The sequence below is a fragment of the Ahaetulla prasina genome, chromosome 3 (assembly GCF_028640845.1).
Source record: "Ahaetulla prasina isolate Xishuangbanna chromosome 3, ASM2864084v1, whole genome shotgun sequence".
Taxonomy (NCBI): domain Eukaryota; kingdom Metazoa; phylum Chordata; class Lepidosauria; order Squamata; family Colubridae; genus Ahaetulla; species Ahaetulla prasina.
The window spans coordinates 78,212,400-78,232,597 of NC_080541.1; the positions used below are offsets into that span (position 1 = coordinate 78,212,400).

General features: G+C 37.9%; 1 protein-coding gene across 2 annotated transcripts in view; it reads left to right on the top strand.

The window, feature by feature from the left end:
- Nucleotides 1-20,198, top strand: part of CAP2 (cyclase associated actin cytoskeleton regulatory protein 2) — a 44,676-nt gene that overhangs the window by 13,194 nt on the left and 11,284 nt on the right. For both annotated transcript variants that reach the window (XM_058175741.1, XM_058175742.1), the window contains exons 4-8: nt 1,972-2,049; nt 11,885-12,028; nt 12,632-12,717; nt 13,564-13,669; nt 19,040-19,229. In XM_058175741.1, coding sequence (XP_058031724.1) covers nt 1,972-2,049; nt 11,885-12,028; nt 12,632-12,717; nt 13,564-13,669; nt 19,040-19,229 — 604 coding nt within the window. The remainder of the gene's footprint in view (nt 1-1,971; nt 2,050-11,884; nt 12,029-12,631; nt 12,718-13,563; nt 13,670-19,039; nt 19,230-20,198) is intronic.

Below are 20,198 nucleotides of genomic sequence, written 5' to 3' on the forward strand. Positions count from 1 at the left end.
ACTTAACAAATTTCTCACTTAGCAACATAAATTTTGGGCTCAGTTGTGGCTGTAAGTTAAAGACTACCTATATAACAGGTCTGACTTTAGTATTAGAGACAATGAGAGGCCACTCTAAGCAGCAGATTCTGAAAAGGAGAGAGCTGCGGGTCTCTATGTGCTGATGACACAGGACTCACACCTGATGTTATCATGGATTGTTTAGCGAGGATGAGATAGAATAGGCACAGCCCAAACCAACAAACTGGGTTAGGGTTTAGCATGATATATATGAAGCAAGTCATATATGAAGCTAGCCATCTTCTTGTACCTTCAAGTCATGAAGCTGCAATGGAGAAGGTTGTCCTATCACTGTTGAATAATGAAAAATTAAGCCATCTGTTCAGCTCAGAAAACCAGGAGGCTGAGCAGGTGTACACACCTTTCCTCTCAGGCAAAAACATATCTTGGGGTGATGATTTCTTTTTGTTTTTCTGATCCTTTAGAGAAATGGGAGTCAGTCTAGATTTGAATGAATGGACAGGCTCGGTATGCTATCGTTCTAATCAAGAACAATTCTGCCTTGTCTGGGTTTAGTTTCAGTTGATTACCCTTCATTCAGGGAATCAGGATATATGCTGGTTCAGTTTCCTTTGACATAGATTTCCCCAGTGTTTTTCTAAAGCCACTGCAGAGCCATTTATGCAGAGGTTCATTGAAATGATTTTACACTTTGAGCTTTTTTCACAATGCTATTGTGATACAATTGTTCATGTTTATTTTGGAATGAAGATTTTCTATGGCTCCTTTTAAATATGCTTGTCAACAGTTTGAATTGATATTGAATGACATGAAGGTTGAAGTGATGATGGCATACAAAAAGATAATGGAAGAAAACAAATTACAAATAAATTACACAGGATGTGCAAAATGGTTTCCTTTGGCTGCCCTGTATATAACTTATTGGAAGAATCTAAGATCTAATATTGTGAGACAGAAAATACATTTCTCTATCCTTGATATACAATTTATAATTTATGAAATTATAAACATGATAGGTTTTCCATTTTCTTCTTTTCTCTTAAATTAAAAATTGACATTTTTAACTTGCATTTTAGTGACTCTCTTAAATGAGATTGGAAAAAGAAACTCATCTGTTGGTTTTACCTAGTGATGTCTCTTTTTTCTGTAAGCTATACATCATTGCAAATAAAACATTAAAAATTGTGCTCATGTATACAGCTAGCCCTCGACTTACAACAGTTTAGTGACTGCTTAGAGTTACAATAGCAACTGAAAAATGTGACTTATGACCGTTTTTCACATTTACAACCATTGCAGTATCCCCAGATTCACATGAACAAAATTCAGATGATTGGCAACTGGTTCCTATTTATGACCATTGCTGTGTCCCAAAGTCATTTTGTGACGTTCTTACAAGCAAAGTCAATGGGGAAGCCAGATTTGCTTAACAACCGGTTTTTTAACTTATCAATTGTAGTGATTCACTTAACAATTGTGGCAAGAAAGGTCATAAAATGGGGCAAAACTCACTTAACAAATGTCTCACTTAACAATAAATTTTGGGTTGAATTGTGGTTCTACGTCGAGGACTACCTGTATTAAACTTACCCACAAATTGCAGCACAAGGAAAGAGATCACAGGTGAAAAGAAGTGGATGAAAGCAGAAATGGTTTCTGCCAGGAATGTGTAAAAAATGGATGAACTTGATGAATGAATAAAAGGTAAAATGTTATTTTTACTTCTATATTACGAAATGTGCTGCTCTGCTAGCAGGTACCGGTACTAGAAACCACGATGTAGCTTGGTTAGAGTACATGGGTTTAGATAAATAGGATTTGCAGATCAAAGAGATTTGGATAGCTTTATTCAAGGGATCATAACAGTCTTAGGGAGAAGGTCCTCTTAAAAGTGTTTGTTTTTAATACTTTCAACTCATAGCTTATTCCTTGCTTATTCCTTTTTCATAGGCAGAAATGATTCAGGACGCTTTCCAAGCTCAAAGGGCATTTCTTTGGTTGACCTCACGTTATCAAGAACCTCAAAAGGTAAGAAATCTTGTGGTCACCTGAAATGTTCAAAGTTTGGTTGGTTGGTTTCTAAAAACGGGAAGTTGGCATGTTGTAAAGCAAAACAAAATCAGACTTTGGCTTCATTTAATTTAAAAAAAAACAAGTCTGGGTACCTATACTTATTTAAAAAATAAAAATGATTGACTCCTGGAGCCCAGTGGTTTAGTTGGATGTATGCCCAGAACAAAAGACCATACCCTGGAGAATGGCAGATGAATTTCTGCAGGAGGATGTAGGAGTCCTATAAATAAAGTTACTGCTAAGACTTTCCCAATCTTTATTAAGTATCTGGAAATATCTCAAAGTTTCTTTTAATTCTCTAGGAAATAGTTCTGATAAAGTTGTGAAGTAAGAAATTTTCATTAAGTGACAATTTAATTGCATATAAAAATTGACACACACACACCTGGGTCATACTTTGCAAGAGAACCACGATGTGATTTGTTTTGAGTTGACTGGGTATTGTGCAAACTTTATTGAGATTTGCAAACCAGAATTATCATGGTTTGGTTTGGGTTTTAGTATGATCTAGTGATTAAGGCGCCAGTCTAGAAACCAGGAGACTCGAGTTCTAGTCCCACCTTAGGCATGAAAGCCAGCTGGGTGATTTTGGGTTAGTCCTTCTCACAACAAACTACCTCATAGGGTTGTTGTGGAGAAAATAGGAGGAAGAAGGAGTTTGTGTGTGTTTACTGCTTTGAGTTATTTGTTAAAATAATAAAGGAGGGATATAAATAAATAAATATGTAAACCTAGCCAGTTATATCATATTTAACAAATTATGATTAGCAAAGTATATTTTCATAAAATGCACAAGCAAGATATGACTGACATCTGCTTTGATGAAAACAAACCATGATTTAGTATGATGTTACAAGTTAATCATAAGAGACTGTCTTAAATTATTTAAACAAATTTAGCATTCCTTATACTGAGATATATGGCATCTAATCTGATGTTGGAGAAAAGCCTGCTACGTGCAAAGTGAGTGTAATTTTTTCTTTCAAAACCCAAGATAGCAGATTTATTCCAATATGGGACTTAAAATAATTTACCCAGCCCTATTACAATTTGATTCCTTTTCATTCAAGTAGGGAAAGGGAGGAGGAAAAGTCAATCCTTCAAAATAATTACTACTGTGCTATATAAATAATAATCCAAGTGCAGCAATGGAAGCAATAAAAGTCCAAAAGAAAAAAAAACAAACAGTATATACGGAAGCAGCTATGAAACTATTCAAAGATGGTCCTTCCCTCCTAAAAACCCAGGAATCTTTTCTAAGATACTGACAGACTTAATATATATGAAGATAAATTGAGGTTAATTTTAATTTTCAGTGCAGGTAGTCCTCGACTTACAATCACAATTGAGCCCAAAATTTCCATTGTTAAGTGAGACATTTGTTAAGTGAGTTTTCCCCATTTTACAACCTTTCTAGCCACAGTTGTTAATTGAATCATTGCAGTTGTTAAATTACTAACACGGTTGTTAACTGAATCTGACTTTCCCTTTGACTTTGCTTGTGAGATCACAATAAATATATTTATTTATTTAATTTTTTGTCATAACAATATACATAAGCATCACACAAAAAGATTATATAGTATATAAACATATATATGAGGAAATATAAGGAAGTATAAGCATATATATATAAGAAAAAAGAAACTATAGGACAGGAACGGTAGGCACGTTTGTGCTCTCACGCATGCCCCTTATATGACCCCAGGTCATTATATGACCCCAGGTCACTGCAACTGTCATAAATATGAGTCAGTTGCCAAGCATCCGAATTTTGATCACATCACCAAGGGGTCATAAGTGTGAAAAATTGTCATAAGTCACTTTTTTCAGTGCCATTGTAACTTTGAATGGTCACTAAACAAACTGTTGTAAGTTGAGGACTACCTACCGGTATATGTATTTTCTTTCTAAAGATATTAGTTGTTTTTTTCTGAATTTTTCCATGGACAAATTATCCATTGACACGGGCTGTTGTGGTGTGGAAATGTTCCTGGAAGACATGACTGAAAAATGCTGAAATGTTTATCAAGACTACCATATTTTTCAGAGTATAAGATCCACTGGACTATAAGACGCACCTACCTTTTTTAATGAGGAAAACAAGAAAAAAAAATTGCCTCACTGCAGCAAACAGCCTGCTTTACTTTCATTTTCGTTTTCGTTTTCAGCATAGCTTCATTAGCACAAGAAAAAAAAAATCTGCTCCTTGCAGCAAGCAGCCGAGACCCGCGCAGCAATAGGCTATGGCAATCCCTGAAGCCTGAAACAGCTGTGAGTCGGGGACAATCAACTTGTGCTAATTAAGCTGTGCTGAAATGGGCTGTTTTTTTTTAATTTGCATTTATATCCCGCCCTTCTCCGAAGACTCGGGGCGGCTTACACTATGTCAAGCAATAGTCTTCATCCATTTGTATATTATATACAAAGTCAACTTGTTGCCCACAACAATCTGGGTCCTCATTTTACCTACCTTATCAAGGATGGAAGGCTGAGTCAAACTTGGGCTTGGTGGGACTTGAACCTGCAGTAATTGCAAGCAGCTGCTGTTAATAACAGACTGTCTTAGCAGTCTGAGCCACCAGAGGTCCAGTTTCTTCTTGCTGCTTACTGCAAGGAGGTAAATTGCTGGGAGACAGAGGCCAAAGGGTGGGGGCCAGTGGGTGGGAGAGGCTACATTCAGTGTATAAGATGCACCCAAATTTTTACCCCCTTTTAGGTGGGAAAAAGGTGCGTCTTATACTCCGAAAAATACGGTATATATTCCGCAAGGTCATCCAAGCATGAAAATCATACCAGTTGCCCAGCTAAAGCAAGCCAGCACCAGCGATATAGGGAGATGCTGAGGGTAGATGATCGTTTTAATGACAATGGCAAAGGCATCATCACGCAGGAGAAGGCAATGGTAAACCACTACTATATTTTATTAACAAAACTGCATGGATAGAAAATATAAAATGATTGGTAACACAAATACTGAATGATGGATGGATAACACTCAACATGCCACTAGAGGAAGAGCTGAAGATCTTTTAGAGGGCTACTTTTGATATGGCTAGCTTAAAGTCTTTGGGGTGTTCAGTTGTCACGCAGAAAAAGAAAATCCAAAGCTACAAAAGTTTCATTGCATTGGGAAAATGGCATGTAAGAAGCATGAACATGGGAAAACTCAACCCAGGGAAAGGTAAAATGAAAGGACTACAAGTTGACATCAATGAATTGAGAAGAATTGGATCGTTTGGTCAGAAGATAAAGCTGTTGATTACTTATAATATGAAAAACAAAGACAGAGATTAGTTGTTTTTATAATTAAAAAGGGTATAGCGTGACCAGTGACTGGCTATAGTGTGAAATCAGTGACCATAATCCATTAGACTTTATGGACATCCCTTTGATATCATGACTGTCCACGTATGCTCCAACCACTAATGCAGAAGAGGAGGTGGATGAGTTTTGTAATCAATATGAGATTGACAGAACATGCAAAAGCAAGGTGTGCTGCTTATGATTGGAAACTGGAATGCCAAAGTTGGAAATCTTAAGGAGGAAAATGGAGTTGGATTGTAAGATTTAGGAAACCAAAATGAAGCAGGAGAGCAACTTATTATCCCAGTACAATGACTTATTAATGGATAACAATGACTTTAAATCTTCAAACAACACCACTATTTATTTATTTATTTTTTATTTATTTATTATTCGAATTTATATACCGCCCTATCTCCCAAAGGACTCAGGGCGGTTTACAGGCATATAAAACATCAATATCAATATACAAATTAAAATAATCCTTAAAAAACTTATTCTAGCGCCCGAATTATTAAAAATAGAAATATAAATATCAAATATAAATATTAAAATCAATTTAAAACCCCTCTAAATTTAAAAATCTAAGCCAGTCCTGCACAGATGAATAAATGTGTCTTGAGCTCGCGACGGAAGGTTCGAAGGTCAGGAAGTTGACGGAGTCCTGGGGGGAGTTCGTTCCAGAGGTGGGAGCCCCACAGAAGGCCCTTCCTGGGCGTCGCCAACCGACACTGCCTAGCTGACGGCACCCTGAGGAGTCCTCTCTGTGAGGCGCACGGGTCGGTGAGAGGTATCTGGTCGCAGTAGGCGGTCCCGTAGATAACCCGGCCCTATGCCATGGGCGCTTTAAAGGTGGTCACCAAAACCTTGAAGCGCACCCGAAGGCCACAGGTAGCCAGTGCAGCCTCGCAGGATGGGTGTTATCACGGGAGCCACGAGGGCTCCCTCTATCACCCGCGCAGCCGCATTCTGAACTAACTGCAGCCTCCGGATGCCCTTCAAGGAAGCCCCATGTAGAGGCGTTGCAGTAATCCAGGCGAGGCGTCACAAGGCGTGGTGACCGTGCAAAGGGCCTCCCGGTCCAGAAAGAGGCGCAACTGGCGCGCAAGCGAACCTGGTAGAACGCTCTCCTGGAGACGGCCGTCAAATGATCTTCTAGAGACAGCCGTTCATCCAGGAGGACGCCTAAGTTGCGCACCCTCTCCATCGGGGCCAATGACTCGCCACCGATGGTCAGCCGCGGATTTAGCTGACTGTACCGGGATGCCGGCATCCACAGCCACTCTGTCTTGGAGGGATTGAGCTTGAGCCTGTTTCTCCCCATCCAGACCCGTACACTATACATGAACATCACCAGCCTAGGGCATAGAAATTAAATGGAGTGCCGTACTGCTAAAAAGTGGAATGGGTATAATGAAGTACTGTATAGTAGGGATGCATCATCCAAGATATTGTAGGAAATGCTCTATTCTTACATTAATCTGTAGTACTCAAAAATGAAGTTACATTAGCACTCTAGTTATAACCAAGTCAGAAGGCTGTAGGAATTAATAGAACACCCTCACAGAAAATGGCAGCAACAGAAGCAGAATCATTAAAGGTTGTAATTGAGCCATACCAGCAAATCTGGAGAAAAACAGATCGGAAGAGGCCAATCTACATTCCGGTATCAAAAAGGAGACTTAACATGTTTAAGCTTCCAAGCTATCATTACAGTGTTCTTAATTTCACATACTGGCAAAATAATGTTTAGGATCATCCAACACAGATTAAAATCTGGAAGACAGATGCCAGAGGTTCAAGCTAGCTTTAGAAAAATTCCAAAAACACAAGACATTATCATTGATACAGGCTGGATAATTGAGAAAGCCAAAGAATGCCCAAAGAAGTCACCGTCTGCTTCATTGAGTATAGAAATGACCTCAATTATACAGTCATATCAAGCTATAAAATCTGTATAGAAAAATAAGAATCCTAGAACCTCTCATTGTTTTATGTAACATCTATATATAGCTCAGAAAGCTACAGTATGGACAGAACAAGGCAAAAGAGAGTGACTTCCGGTTGGCCACAAAGTGTGAGAAGGCTATATAATTTCTCCTTATTTATTCAGTTTATATGCTGAATATATTGTATATTAAGGAAAGATGAATTTAAAAAAGATGAGCGTGGTTTTAAAATTGGAAGAAGAAAATTCAGTCACCTATGCTATGCTGATGACACCATGGTTAGAATGTAGTACTACAGGCTAACTCTGATGACTGCTGACTGCCAGCAGTTCAGCAGATCGATTCTTACCAGCTCTTGGTTGACTCAGCCTTCCATCTTTCCAAAGTCAGTAAAATGAGGACCCAGATTGTTGGGGCAATATGCTGACTCTAAACCACTTCGAGAGGGCTATAAAGCACTGTGAAACAATATATAAGTCTTTAAGTGTTATTGCTAGTATAATACCTAACAATCCAAAGCATCTGCAAACTCTGGTAATAAAAATAAAAAGCACCCTGAAAAAAACGGGACTAAAATTATATATAAAGAAGACAAAACTGATTACAGCAGATACAACAGCCAGCCTTAGACTAGCACTTAGTTGAGCAGTTATGAAGGCCCTAGGAAGATATTCAGGTGTAGGTGTTGTGATGTGTCTGTACCTAAAAAGATCAGATTATGCAAGCAATGGCAGTGACACCTGATGGAAGCATAAGTTGGACTTTGAAAAAGCAGGTTAGGAAGATGTTTTTGAACCTTAGTGTTGGAAAAGACTCTTGGGAATACCTTAGCCAGTCAAGAAAACAAAGAAATGACTCATTGAACAAATCAACCTTGAGTTTTCATTCAAGGCACAAATAACCAGGTTCAAATTATCTATCTGGTAAGAATTCACACCGGCTTGATGGCACATTATCAAACAATTTGATATCCTCCAGAATTTTGGACCTTCCACAATTCCTGGTGGTCCCCAAGTTAGCTATAACTAATTTAGAACCTCTAGCAACATTGATTAATATATAGGATATGGCGAGTCCTCCTAAGTAAAAGAAAAACATTTTTTTTTCTGTCATGAAAAGCTGAAATATATCATAGTGTAAAATTAACACAGCTGTATGTGTGTATGTAAAACACAGCTGTCATACAAAATAAATATTCTGTAACAAGCGTTCATCTGTTTCAGTAGCATTTTCTACTGCAAGTGATATAATAGTTTCATCTTGTCGAAAGCAAGAAATACGTGTTGTAGGTTTCCAAATAGTGCATTACAGTATGAAGAAAACTTGATATGAACAGAACAGAACAGAAAATACTTCGTTAATGTGACATCATCTGTTTCTGTTTGTACTTTAAGCTAAAGTCACAAACTTAAGCAAAACCCAGACAAGTAGAAGAATTTTCATCAGAATTCCCAGGGAATAGAAAAGCATATTAAGATGACAGCAACTCTTGAAAAAGCAAGCAGTTGTGTGTCATTAAGCTTTCCAGACAGTTTGTGAACTGATAGATGAATAAGCTGTTGGTGATCATGTCTTCACAACTTTACAAATATTCAGAAGCAATGTTACCGGAGTGGGGTGTGTGGGGGATTTGCACAATTTATCCTAAAGTAAATAACAGAAAACAAAACTATTAGCATTCTGAAGCATCTAGGATTCCTTAGTTCAAATGTAGCATCCATGCCCAGTAAGTCACAAAGAAATGTTTGTTCATTGTGATTTTTCTGACATACATTTCTGCTAGCGGTGCTTACATTTTATTCCATCTTGAAGAGCCCGTCATTTCCCTGCAGATGCAAAAATAGCAAGAGCCAAGAAGATAATTCCAGCTGGCATGTCAATCCTGTAACAACTACAATAAATTACTTAGCAGAGTGAATGCTTTGTTCCTTTTTATGGTCATGTTCTATATTTGTATGTGAAGTGGAAATGGTCACATGAGAAAACCATCATCTGATACTACACTTTACGTATGCTAGCTGGCTAGTAGCTACTGCCTGCAAAATTACTCTTTGGAAAACTGCAATTTAAACTTTTCTACTTATTTGGAATTTATTTCAAATGCTTCAACTTAAGCAATATGTTAAAAACAACTGTAAATTATCGTTTAAATAAACAAGAAGTGGGAAGTTATTTTAAAAACACTTTGGAACGGGAATAAACTAAAATTAAAGTAATTATGTATAAAGAATTCCCACTAAAATACAATTTCCCTCCCTTTATGTAATTTCTGTTTATGTGATTTTCTATTATGCAATTGATCATTTCCATTCAAGAAATCACTTTATGCAGGGAAAATAGTGCTATTATGTGATTTATGCCAGTATATTCCATTTGTTATTAAGAGCCAATGTGGTGTACTGTTTAAGGTATCAGGCTAGAAACCAGGAGACAATGAGTTTTACTCCCATCTTAGGCACAAAGCCAGCTGGATGATCTTGAGCTAGTCACTATCTCTCAACCTCAGGAAAGAGGCAATGGCAAACTACTTCTGAAATCTTGCCAAGAAAATAATTTCTGGGACTAATCCAGGCAGTCAAAAGTGACTTAAAGACATAAAATAAAAAAGTTCATTTGCACCAATGGTCTAGAAACATATCAAGACTTCTTCCCGCCAAAACTGCCCATATTTTCCTAGCCCAACCCCTTTCTATCCTCTCTTATGCATTTAGCATTGGGTTGTGCTGTTGTTCTAGTGGTGCATATTTAGTTCCATAGCACTAGCACTTAGACTTATATATCCATTCACAGTGCTGTACAACTTCTCTAAAGTGGTTTATAGAATCAGCATATTGCCCCCAAAAATCTGGGTCCTCATTTTACGACATTGGAAGGATGAAAAGCTGAGTCAACCTTGAGCTAGTAAGAATCAAACTGCTGGCAGTCGGCAGAATTAGCCTGCAAGCATTTTAACCACTGCACCACCACGACTCTTCCTTACCAATTGTACTGTGGGATCAAAGCAGCTGTTAAAAATCTTGCCAAACTTCCTTACCCAAAAGGACCTCTCCAGCACTAGAAACAAAGGTGAAACTATTAATTTGTGCTGAAGCTGGTGGAGAATCCTTGCCATAGGATAAGATTTTAAAACCTGAGTGAATCTCCTCTGCACAAAAATTGAAGAATGCTAATGAAATTTCACAGTGAAAATAATTTTCCCTATCAGTTCTATGGGCATGGCTTAATTGGTGGGTGTGGCTTGGTGGTCAGGTGACCAGGTGGGCGTGGCCAATAATAATAAATAATAAAAATAATAAACAAAATACACAAAACAATAAGAGGTACCAAAAACCAACTTTCACATTTTATACACACACAACACAAGTGACACACACACACAAAATGCCACATACAGCTTTGTGAGATTTTGTGTGTTTGTGTAGTTAGAGTGAAATACAGAAACACACCAAATCTCAGAAAGCTGCACAATTATTTTATTTTATTATTTTATTTTATTTATATTTTTAGATAAAAGCAGCTAAATTTAAAACTTCTTTAAATTGCTGTCTAAAAAAAATAAAACTCCTAAAAAAACCCCAATTAACTATTTTTTTAAAGCTCCCCCCTCAAAAAAACCCCAGTTACTTACCCAATTCAAGGGACAAGGCAGGCAGATTGAGTTGCTCACCATGAGATGGATTGCAGGTAGACAGATTGAGTTGCTAGCTGATGCAATTGATTGCAGTAACTGAAGCAAGGCAGGCATTGTGAGTGAACCCGAAAGAAGCGCTAAGTAGGCAAGTGGGGACTGGGCAATTGAGTGGGCATGGGCGGAGGGTGGGGCAGGGATTTTTGCTACTGGTTCTCCAAACTACCCTCCCCCATCGCTACCGGATCGCCCGATCTGGTCCGAATAGGGAGCATTTCACCCCTGGGCTCTAGACAATTTTATGGCTTTAGAAATGAGATAACTTTTGAATCACAGACATTTAATATTACTTAAAATGACTTTTTTCTTATTAAATATGGATGACTATTTACCTAAAAAGGATAAATTTCTACAAGCACTAATCCTCACCATATGCTTTTCTGGGTCTTTGATATCTTCTGGACTATTCTTCATACTAGTGCTATAAGGGCAGAACTTTAGAAAATAAATATTTATGAATCCACTGGGTAGAATGAACAGGAAGGCTCCCAGATATATAACAACTGAAACACATTTTACTTCACAAGACAATTCATCACGTAAGAACCTTAAAAAGCCCAGGAAGTTGATTTTTTAGTTCAGAGTCTATCTACATTTCATCATTTGGTATTACCCTCAAATATTTCAAAACACATCATGTCGTCATCACATTAGACATTCTCTGATAGCGGAAGTGTTCTTAGAGCTGGGTAGCTTTAACACACTGAACAAATTTTGAGAAGATCTCAGTTTCAATAATGACAAGAAAATCAGTTTGTATATGTGTGCGCACACACAGGCATGCATGTACACATACAAAAAAACCCATTTCTGTTCTACTGATTTCTTTATTTTATTTATATTGCAGAATGAAGTTGCCATTCTTCTAAAACCAATATCGGAAAAGATTCAGGAAATTCAGATGTTCAGAGAGAGAAATCGTGGAAGCAATATGTTTAATCATCTGTCTGCTGTCAGCGAAAGTATTCCAGCTCTTGGATGGATAACAATTGTAAGTCCTGAATTTTAGAAGTAGACATTTTCGAAACAAAACCAGTTTTTTCACCCTTATCTACCAGGCAACCTTGGGTTGGCTTGACTCTGGTTCAGATCTCATTGCTTGCAGATGGTATTATATCACTTCACTTTTAAAGATTTCCTCTTTAAACTTGATTGAATGGGACTTCATCCCTCAATAGTGGGATTTGTGGGTGGAAACCTTTAGTTGACTTGACCAATGGAAAAGCTGTTGGATCTGTTTAGTACATGGCTAGGAGATCACCAGGCCTGCAGTCTAAACTGTGAAGTCATGAAAGCATTCCTGAATAAAGCGATGGCAAATATTCCAGACTGCTTCCCTATTGCTGCCAAGGAAATTGCAAGCATAGTCCTAAATAGTCACCTGGTATCATGAAGTGACCTTACTTTTCTTAGAGAACAAGGTCAGCAAAACAGACTTCCACAAGCTCTGATATATCTATGTTTCTTTGAAATAGCTCTCAGTTAAAATAGGAAGGAGGGTCTCCCCCCCCCCATGATTAAATTTACCTTTTCTCTCTCTCTCTTAAAAATGGATTCCTGTGATTTTATACAATGCTCCTGTGTTCTCTTTTAGTCTGCTAAGCCAGGGCCTTATGTAAAGGAGATGAACGATGCTGCTGCATTTTATACTAATAGGGTGTTAAAAGACTACAAGCATAGGTAAGTTAATACTCCCCAACACCACCTCCATCAACCAATTTAATTACTTTACTTGGCTGGTGTGTCTGAATCATGTTTATTACATTCTAAAGCAGGGGTGTCCAACCTTGGCAACTTTAAGACTTACAGATTTCAGCTCCCAAAATTCTGGGAATTAAAGTCTACAAATCTTAAAAGTGAACACACATAGCATTACACACCCAAACTGATCGACACAGCACCTCGTTCACCACCTCACACACTCACCCCAACCCTCTGTTGCAACCCTCAGATACCCCATGCTGCACATCTCATGTACCCTCCCCCTTGTACACCCCCTCACCCCCTCCTGGCAACAGCCACTTACCTGCCTGCAGGCCTGAGAGTTTCAAACTTCCTGCTGGATTCTCTACTGCGTGGGTGTCAAAATCACCGCGTCACATGACATTTCGTGACATTTTTTCCCCTTCGCAGAGCTGAAAGGATGGGCGTGGCCTGTGTGTGTGATGCATCCGGCCAGCGGGGCCGTCAGTTTGACAACCCTGCTCTACTAACTTTTGTTGTGGGAAACCAGCCAAAAATGTCTCATCTGACAACTGTGTATTCAGTTAATGATGACAACTGGGATGCAGGGATTGCCATCATTAATCAGTAGAATCTCACTTTATAACCCAGCATGTAGGTGACCTAATTTTCTGTCTTAATTGCTGCCATAAGTCAAGGACTACCTGTATTGAATTTCAGTAGGTAGCTTTTTAAATACGATTCAAGAGATTACAAATTACCATCAGTGGCAATTTTCTCCTTGACTTAAAGGTCAGAAGGGATCCTAAAGAACATGTACAAATAGCTTTTATTGTGTTACAGTGATTTGCGTCACGTTGATTGGGTGAAATCATTCCTGAATATTTGGACAGAGCTTCAAGCATACATAAAAGAATACCACACAACTGGACTCATTTGGAGTAAAACTGTAAGTGCTCTATTCCTTACCTTCCACTGTGAAAAAAGAGAATTAATACATTATTGTACAGTAGGGTTCCCAGCTTGGTGTTGGAGGGGATTAAAATTATTCTTGAACTAAGAGGGGGAAAAAACAAAAATATCATTTTGGTTCCCAGCAATGTTATATTTCCAGGACAAAGAATTTTATGAAATAAATGAGTTAGGAGAAGGTTTTAAATGTTCTATCTCTTAGCCTCTTTGATTCCATAATTGACAGGTTACAAGAAAATTAGGAATATTATATACAGGTAGTCTTCAGGTTGTGATAGCAGTGAGACCAGGAACTCTGATGCTAAGTCACAGTTGTAAAATGGAACTTACGTGACCACACCACTTAGCGAAGGCAATTATATCAGTTAAACAAAGACCATGCATGTTGTTAAGCGAGGACCTCAAGGATTTTGGAGTCCTAGTGAACAATCAATTAAATATAAACCAGCAGTGTTTGGCAGCAACCAAAAAAGCCAATGCAATCCTAAATTGCATTAACAGAGGGATTGAATCAAGATCACATGAGGTACTACTACCACTCTATAAAGCCTTAGTAAGGCCACACCTAAAATATTCCATCTAGTTTTGCTCATCATACTACAAAAAAGACGTTGAAAAAGAGTGCAGAGACGAGCAGGAAAGATGATTAGGAGCCTGGACGCTAAAATGTATGAAGAATGGTTGCAAGAATTGAGCATGACTAGTGTAGTGAAGAGAAGGACCAGGGATGATAGCAGTGGTCCAGTATTGAGGGGCTGCCACAGAGAGAAGGTGGTCAACCTATTTTCCAAAGCATCCAAAGGCCAGACAAAGAATAATGGATGGAAATTGATCAAGGAGAGATTCATCCTAGAAATAAGGAGAAACTATGTCAGTGAGAACAATCAACCAATGGAACAGCTTGCCTTCAGAAGTTGTGGGTGTTTCATAGGAGGCTTTCAAGAAGAGGCTGGACAGTCACTTGTCAGAAATATTATAGGTTTCCTGTTTGAGAAGGACTAGATTACCTACAAGGTCCCTTCCAACTCTGTTATTCAGTATTCTGATCACATCTCCTGACTTCCTGATGGCCTCCCTATTGACTTTGCTCTCCAGCAGGGATCATTAGAAACTGCAGTCATGTGACTGTGACTCACTGTGATGTCATAATTGTGAGCTGGGTGCCAAGCACCCTGATCTCAGTCATGTGACTGTGGGATTGCTGCAATGACCAGAACTCCAAGGAACCATGGTAAGACTCCTTAATGAGCATTTTTGTAACTTTGAACCAGGGGTGAAATGCTCTTGGTTCGGACCGGATCACTTGATCCGGTAGCAATGGCAGCAGGTGGTTCGGAGAACCGGTAGCAAAAATCCCTGCCCCCCCCATGCCCAGCTGAGCCACGCGATCATCAGAGGTTTTTTTTTTAACTTTTAAAAGCATTTTTTCTTTGGCCGAAAAAATTCTTTTAAAAGTTAAAAAAAAAAGCCTCTGATGATCGTGTGGCTCAGCTGGGATCGTCAGAACCCTTTAAAAGCATTTTTCTACAACCTCTTTAGCCGAAGAGGTTGTAAAAAATGCTTTTAAAAGCCTCTGATGATCAGGCAACTCAGCTGAGATCATCAGAGGAGCCTTTTAAAAGAATTTGTTCTACAACCTCTTCAGTTATAGAAAAAATGCTTTTAAAAGTAAAAAAAAAAAGTTGCCCATGCCCACCCAGTCACATTACCCCCCCCAAGCCACGCCCACAGAACTGGTAGTAACAAATTTTGCATTTCACCCCTGCTTTGAACCCATTGCTGATTGAATGGTTGTAACCCAAGGACTGTATACTTGGACCTACATTTTAAACATTTAATCATACAAAGAACAACATGTCCCAGTTGTGCCAATAACAGTGGTTGATTTTTTTCCCCATTTTGTTCATGCATTCTTTTGCAGCTTTACCTAACTTGGTTTTTAAAATTACATAAATCACCTTTTCTGTGTATTTTAATGCACAGAGTTCAGCTCATGGCTTCTGTAAACTCATAATTCCCCAGGCATGTTACAGGTTCTCAAGAGTTGACCTTGCCTTCATGCAGCAGGTGTTTGCTATTGCTAGCAATTCATTAGATTAAATCTGAGCAGATGTTTTAACAATAAATCTTTATAAACAGCTTATAAAAACTATTTAGCACAAATGTTTACAATGTCTGCCTCCTAGGTTTATGTCAGCTGCCTCCTTCGGGGACAGCTGTTCTCTTTTGTTATTGTCCATTATTTCAAATGGTTAGGCAATGTATGACAATACATTATGCCAACTAATAATATATGATAATACTTCTGCCAAAATATTTATTGGAGGTTGCTACATATCATTTTCACATTAATTTTCAGGGAAACAGTTATGTCAAATGGATGAATATCAGGTTTTAAATGGAAGTTATAGTAATAATCCAATCTTAGTGTTTCATGAATGACAGCAGGAACTAAAAAGCGCGTCCCTTGGAACTTGTAAAAGGAGAAGAGATGAGAGTGTTGGCCTTCTTAATTTTTTTCTTCTCCCACTAAAAATCACATTTAAAAACTGAAGGTAGAAGTACAATTTGCAAAGATACTGATAAATAACCCTCACACAGTGACTGAATGGCTATGCTATTAAGCTATAATGAGGTATGTTTGGTTTTGCCTGAGCCATGGCATTTTTAATTACAGCTTCCAGCTTTAGCATGTTTCACAGATGGTTATTGATATGGAAAGGTAACATTTTTTTCAAGCTGAAGTTGTGAGCAATCAGGTATTTGTCGATTTTCATACATAGCCCATAGCATAATAGCCAATTTTATTGGGTCATTAATACTGAACTGGTAAAGGTGTTATATTGCTTAACATATATTCTAGACAAGATGGGAGGCACTCAGATCAAACAATCAATCATAAAAGTCACTAGGTAATTTGTTATGCCTTTTGCAGTAAGACATGACTTCCTTTGATTGTGGTTTTTGAACAAGACAGAGTGGCTCGATATACATATAACACAAAGCCATAAACTATGCTTAATAAATCTCATGGCTTTCTCCATGTATTGTTTTGTTATTGCTTAGAACAGCCCTTGAGGAGCGTGGTGGCACACGTGGTTAGAACGTTGGGTTGACAAACAGCAGACCCGCGTTCGAGACCCAAGTGCTACTGTGTGATGGGATGCGCTCCTGTCATTTGCTCCAGCTCCTGCCCACCTTGCAGTTCGAAAGCATGCAAACGGGAGTAGATAAAGAGGTACGACTTCAGTGGGCGCATTAATAGGACATGAAAGGAGCCTGCAACCGGGTCTCCCCAAGGCAACAGAGATGTCACTGGATAATCTTTTCAACCTGGAAGTGCCTTGGTGCTTGAATGTGAAGCACAATACTTTTGTTTCTCTTGGAGCTTCCTCTCAGGCTAGAGGTGGAAACTGACAGCGGTTTCCTGCCCTTTTGAGGTAGGAAACATGAAAATGACATTATAAGCTCTAAAATAGGCACATCAGAGTCCAAAAATAAAAGAAATCTGCCAAACATTTGAGCGTTTGTGAACTATGTGTATCTTGCCTACCTCTCAGTATTTTTACAAACCCAACTCTCTTGGTCAGATATTTGTATGTATTTCTTAAGGATATTAATTCTGCCTTCCTTAAACCAGATTAATTTGTAGGTAACGGTAACAAAGTTGAAAGGAACCTTGGAGGTCATGTTTATTCCAAGTTTTCTAAGTTTGTCTTTAATGTACTTCTTCAGGAATATATATATTTTATCAACATCTGAAAAATGTTTATGTTTAACTGAACATCTGCTCAACTTCAACTAGTTAGTAAAATCCTGAAAGAATAAAATTGCATTCTGTCGGTGAAAAGGCACTAACCCTACGAAGTTTTGTACGCTTCATATAATTACAGAATCCTATATTGTTCTGTTCATACATACACCCAGACATAAAAAAGAGACTCTGAAGCTCAGAAGATCATATAACAACCTACTAGAACAGGTGGACCATGGCCCAGAGACATAGATCTTTTGTCAAGGTGTTTCTTCTGTAAATGTATACTAGTGATGTCTTTATAAAGCACAAATTTTACACCACCTGTTTTCAAGCATTCTTGCTGCAATGAAAGTCTAGTTACCAGGTGAAATAGCTGATGGGCAAAGGCAGTCCTCAATTTACAACCACAATTGAGCCCAAAATTTCTGTTTTAAGTGAGGCATTTGTTAAGTGAAATTTGCCCTATTTTACGACCTTTCTTTCTTTCTTTCTTTTATTTTTTTATTTTTTAAACAAACAAACATAAAAACATCTTCAATACAAATACAGTGTGTCGGTTGGTTGATTACAAATCTTTTGTGCAATTTCAGCAAATGTATAACATACGATTTATCTAGTTTTACATTTTATCAATATGATATGTTCCAAATATATTGGTTTAATCATTGCTTAAATATAAGTATTTTTTCCCTCATTTCATGTCAAGTATTCTCGGTTTTATGTTAATCATATTACATCATTCATTTCATCTTCTTAAATCAATATGTATTTCAACCATTTTTCCATTGTAAAAACCTCTCTCAGACTTCATTAACATGTTTTTCCTTCTAACCGATGATAAAATAAGTCCCATATCTTATAATATTGTTTATCTTCCAGCTCCCTAATTTCAAATGTCAATTTACTCATTTCTGCACGTTCCATTATTTTCTTGATAATTTCATCTTGCATTGGTATTTTTTCATTTTTCCAATTTTTAGCAAACACAATCCTAGCCGCTGTTACAACATTCACAATCAAATATCTCAATTCTCTATTATAGGTTTCGGGTATGATCCCCAATAAAAAAACTTCAGGTTTAAAATCTCTGTGTTTTTTATCATTTTTTCCAACCATGGATTCTAGTCCAGTATCTTTTAGCTCATTTTACGAACTTTCTTGTCACAGTTGTTAAGTGAATCACTGTAGTTATTTAGTTAGTGACATGGCTGTGAAGTGAATCTGGCTTCCCCATTGACTATGCTTGTGTTTCGGTCACAAAAAGGGATGCCATGACTCTGCGACACAGCAACGGTCATAAATATGAGTCAATTTCCAAGCATTTGATCATAGGATCATGGGGATGCTGCAATGGCTGTAAGTGTGAAAAATGGTCATAACTCACTTTTTTCAGTGATGATGTAACTTTGAATAGTCACTAAATGAACAGTTGAAAGTCAAGGACTACCTGTATGGCTGTTACAGAGAAATATCTCCTCTTTTTTGTCTATTAACTGAAATTGTTCATTTGGTTGTCTTATGTTCACAACATTGGAGTAAAATTGCACTTTACAGAAACTCCATCTGTTTACTTTTTAAAAATACAATTAGGGTCCAGTAGCATCAGCAGCATCAAGTTTGCTTGCTCTAGGGAACAAGCAAGGCCTCCTTCCGCCACCACCTCCACCTCCGCCACCAGGACCTCCTCCTGCCATCAATACAGAAAATGCAAAAGATGATGCAACTGCATCTCGTTCAGCCTTATTTGCGCAGTTGAACCAGGGAGAGACAATTACTAAAGGTATGAAGCCTACCATAACTTAGCATCTCTTCAAACCATTACTCTCTACGTTTTCTCGTAAAAGTTAAAAACACTTGCTTTCATGAATGCAAGCATCTTGATGCTAAAAATGCTAAACTTGGAAATCTGACACTGCAGATTTCTTCTGGTGAAGAAATGGTGAGCTGAACATCCCTGAAGCAGTGGGGATGGCATTTATGATGGAGATTGGCAGTCAGATGCTGGATCATGGCCGGCGAAACCTTCCGGAGAAAGTTGAGATTGCGAGATTGCCCATATGTACTCCAGACAGCTGCTCCTTGTGAGTAGGCTGTAGGAACCCAAGTTTTAGCAGTTGGCTTATGTGAGCAGCTGGGAGTCAGGGGATTCCATCTAAGCTCATAGTCTAATGTAGCCTGTGTGGACACAAAGCTCAACCAAACCTCATAATCACTGTTTGGGTTTGTTTGTTTTTACTGCTTATCAGATATTAAGAATGTTTGTAACAACAAGTTTTTATTGCATCCATCGAGTGAATTTCCTCCTCATTAAAAGAAGTTTTAAATTTGAGTTTAAGAAAAAATATTTTTTTGGAAAAACAGCAAAATGGTGTTTAGAGTATTGATTTTGGAAAGTTACAAACAGACTAAGGGTTCAGATGGATTTGAAATGGACTTTGAAATTAATTATAAGAATCCTTCCCATGGGAAAATATTCTGTTTTGAATTCATTTTAGAAAAAAATGATAGGATGGGATTTGAAGGTTGGACACCAGTAGGAATAGAAGGAACTGAAGATTACAGGTAAAGGAGAAGAACAATTAAATTTGAATATTTTTCAAATTTTGAATGGAATATTTTTTAAAAATATTTGACACATATTCTTGAACAATGAACCCAGAAGTTAATTTTAATGGTATTTGCCATTACAGTTAGTCCTCAACTTGTAGCCACAATTAAGACCAGACTGACGGTTATACATTGCTGTGCT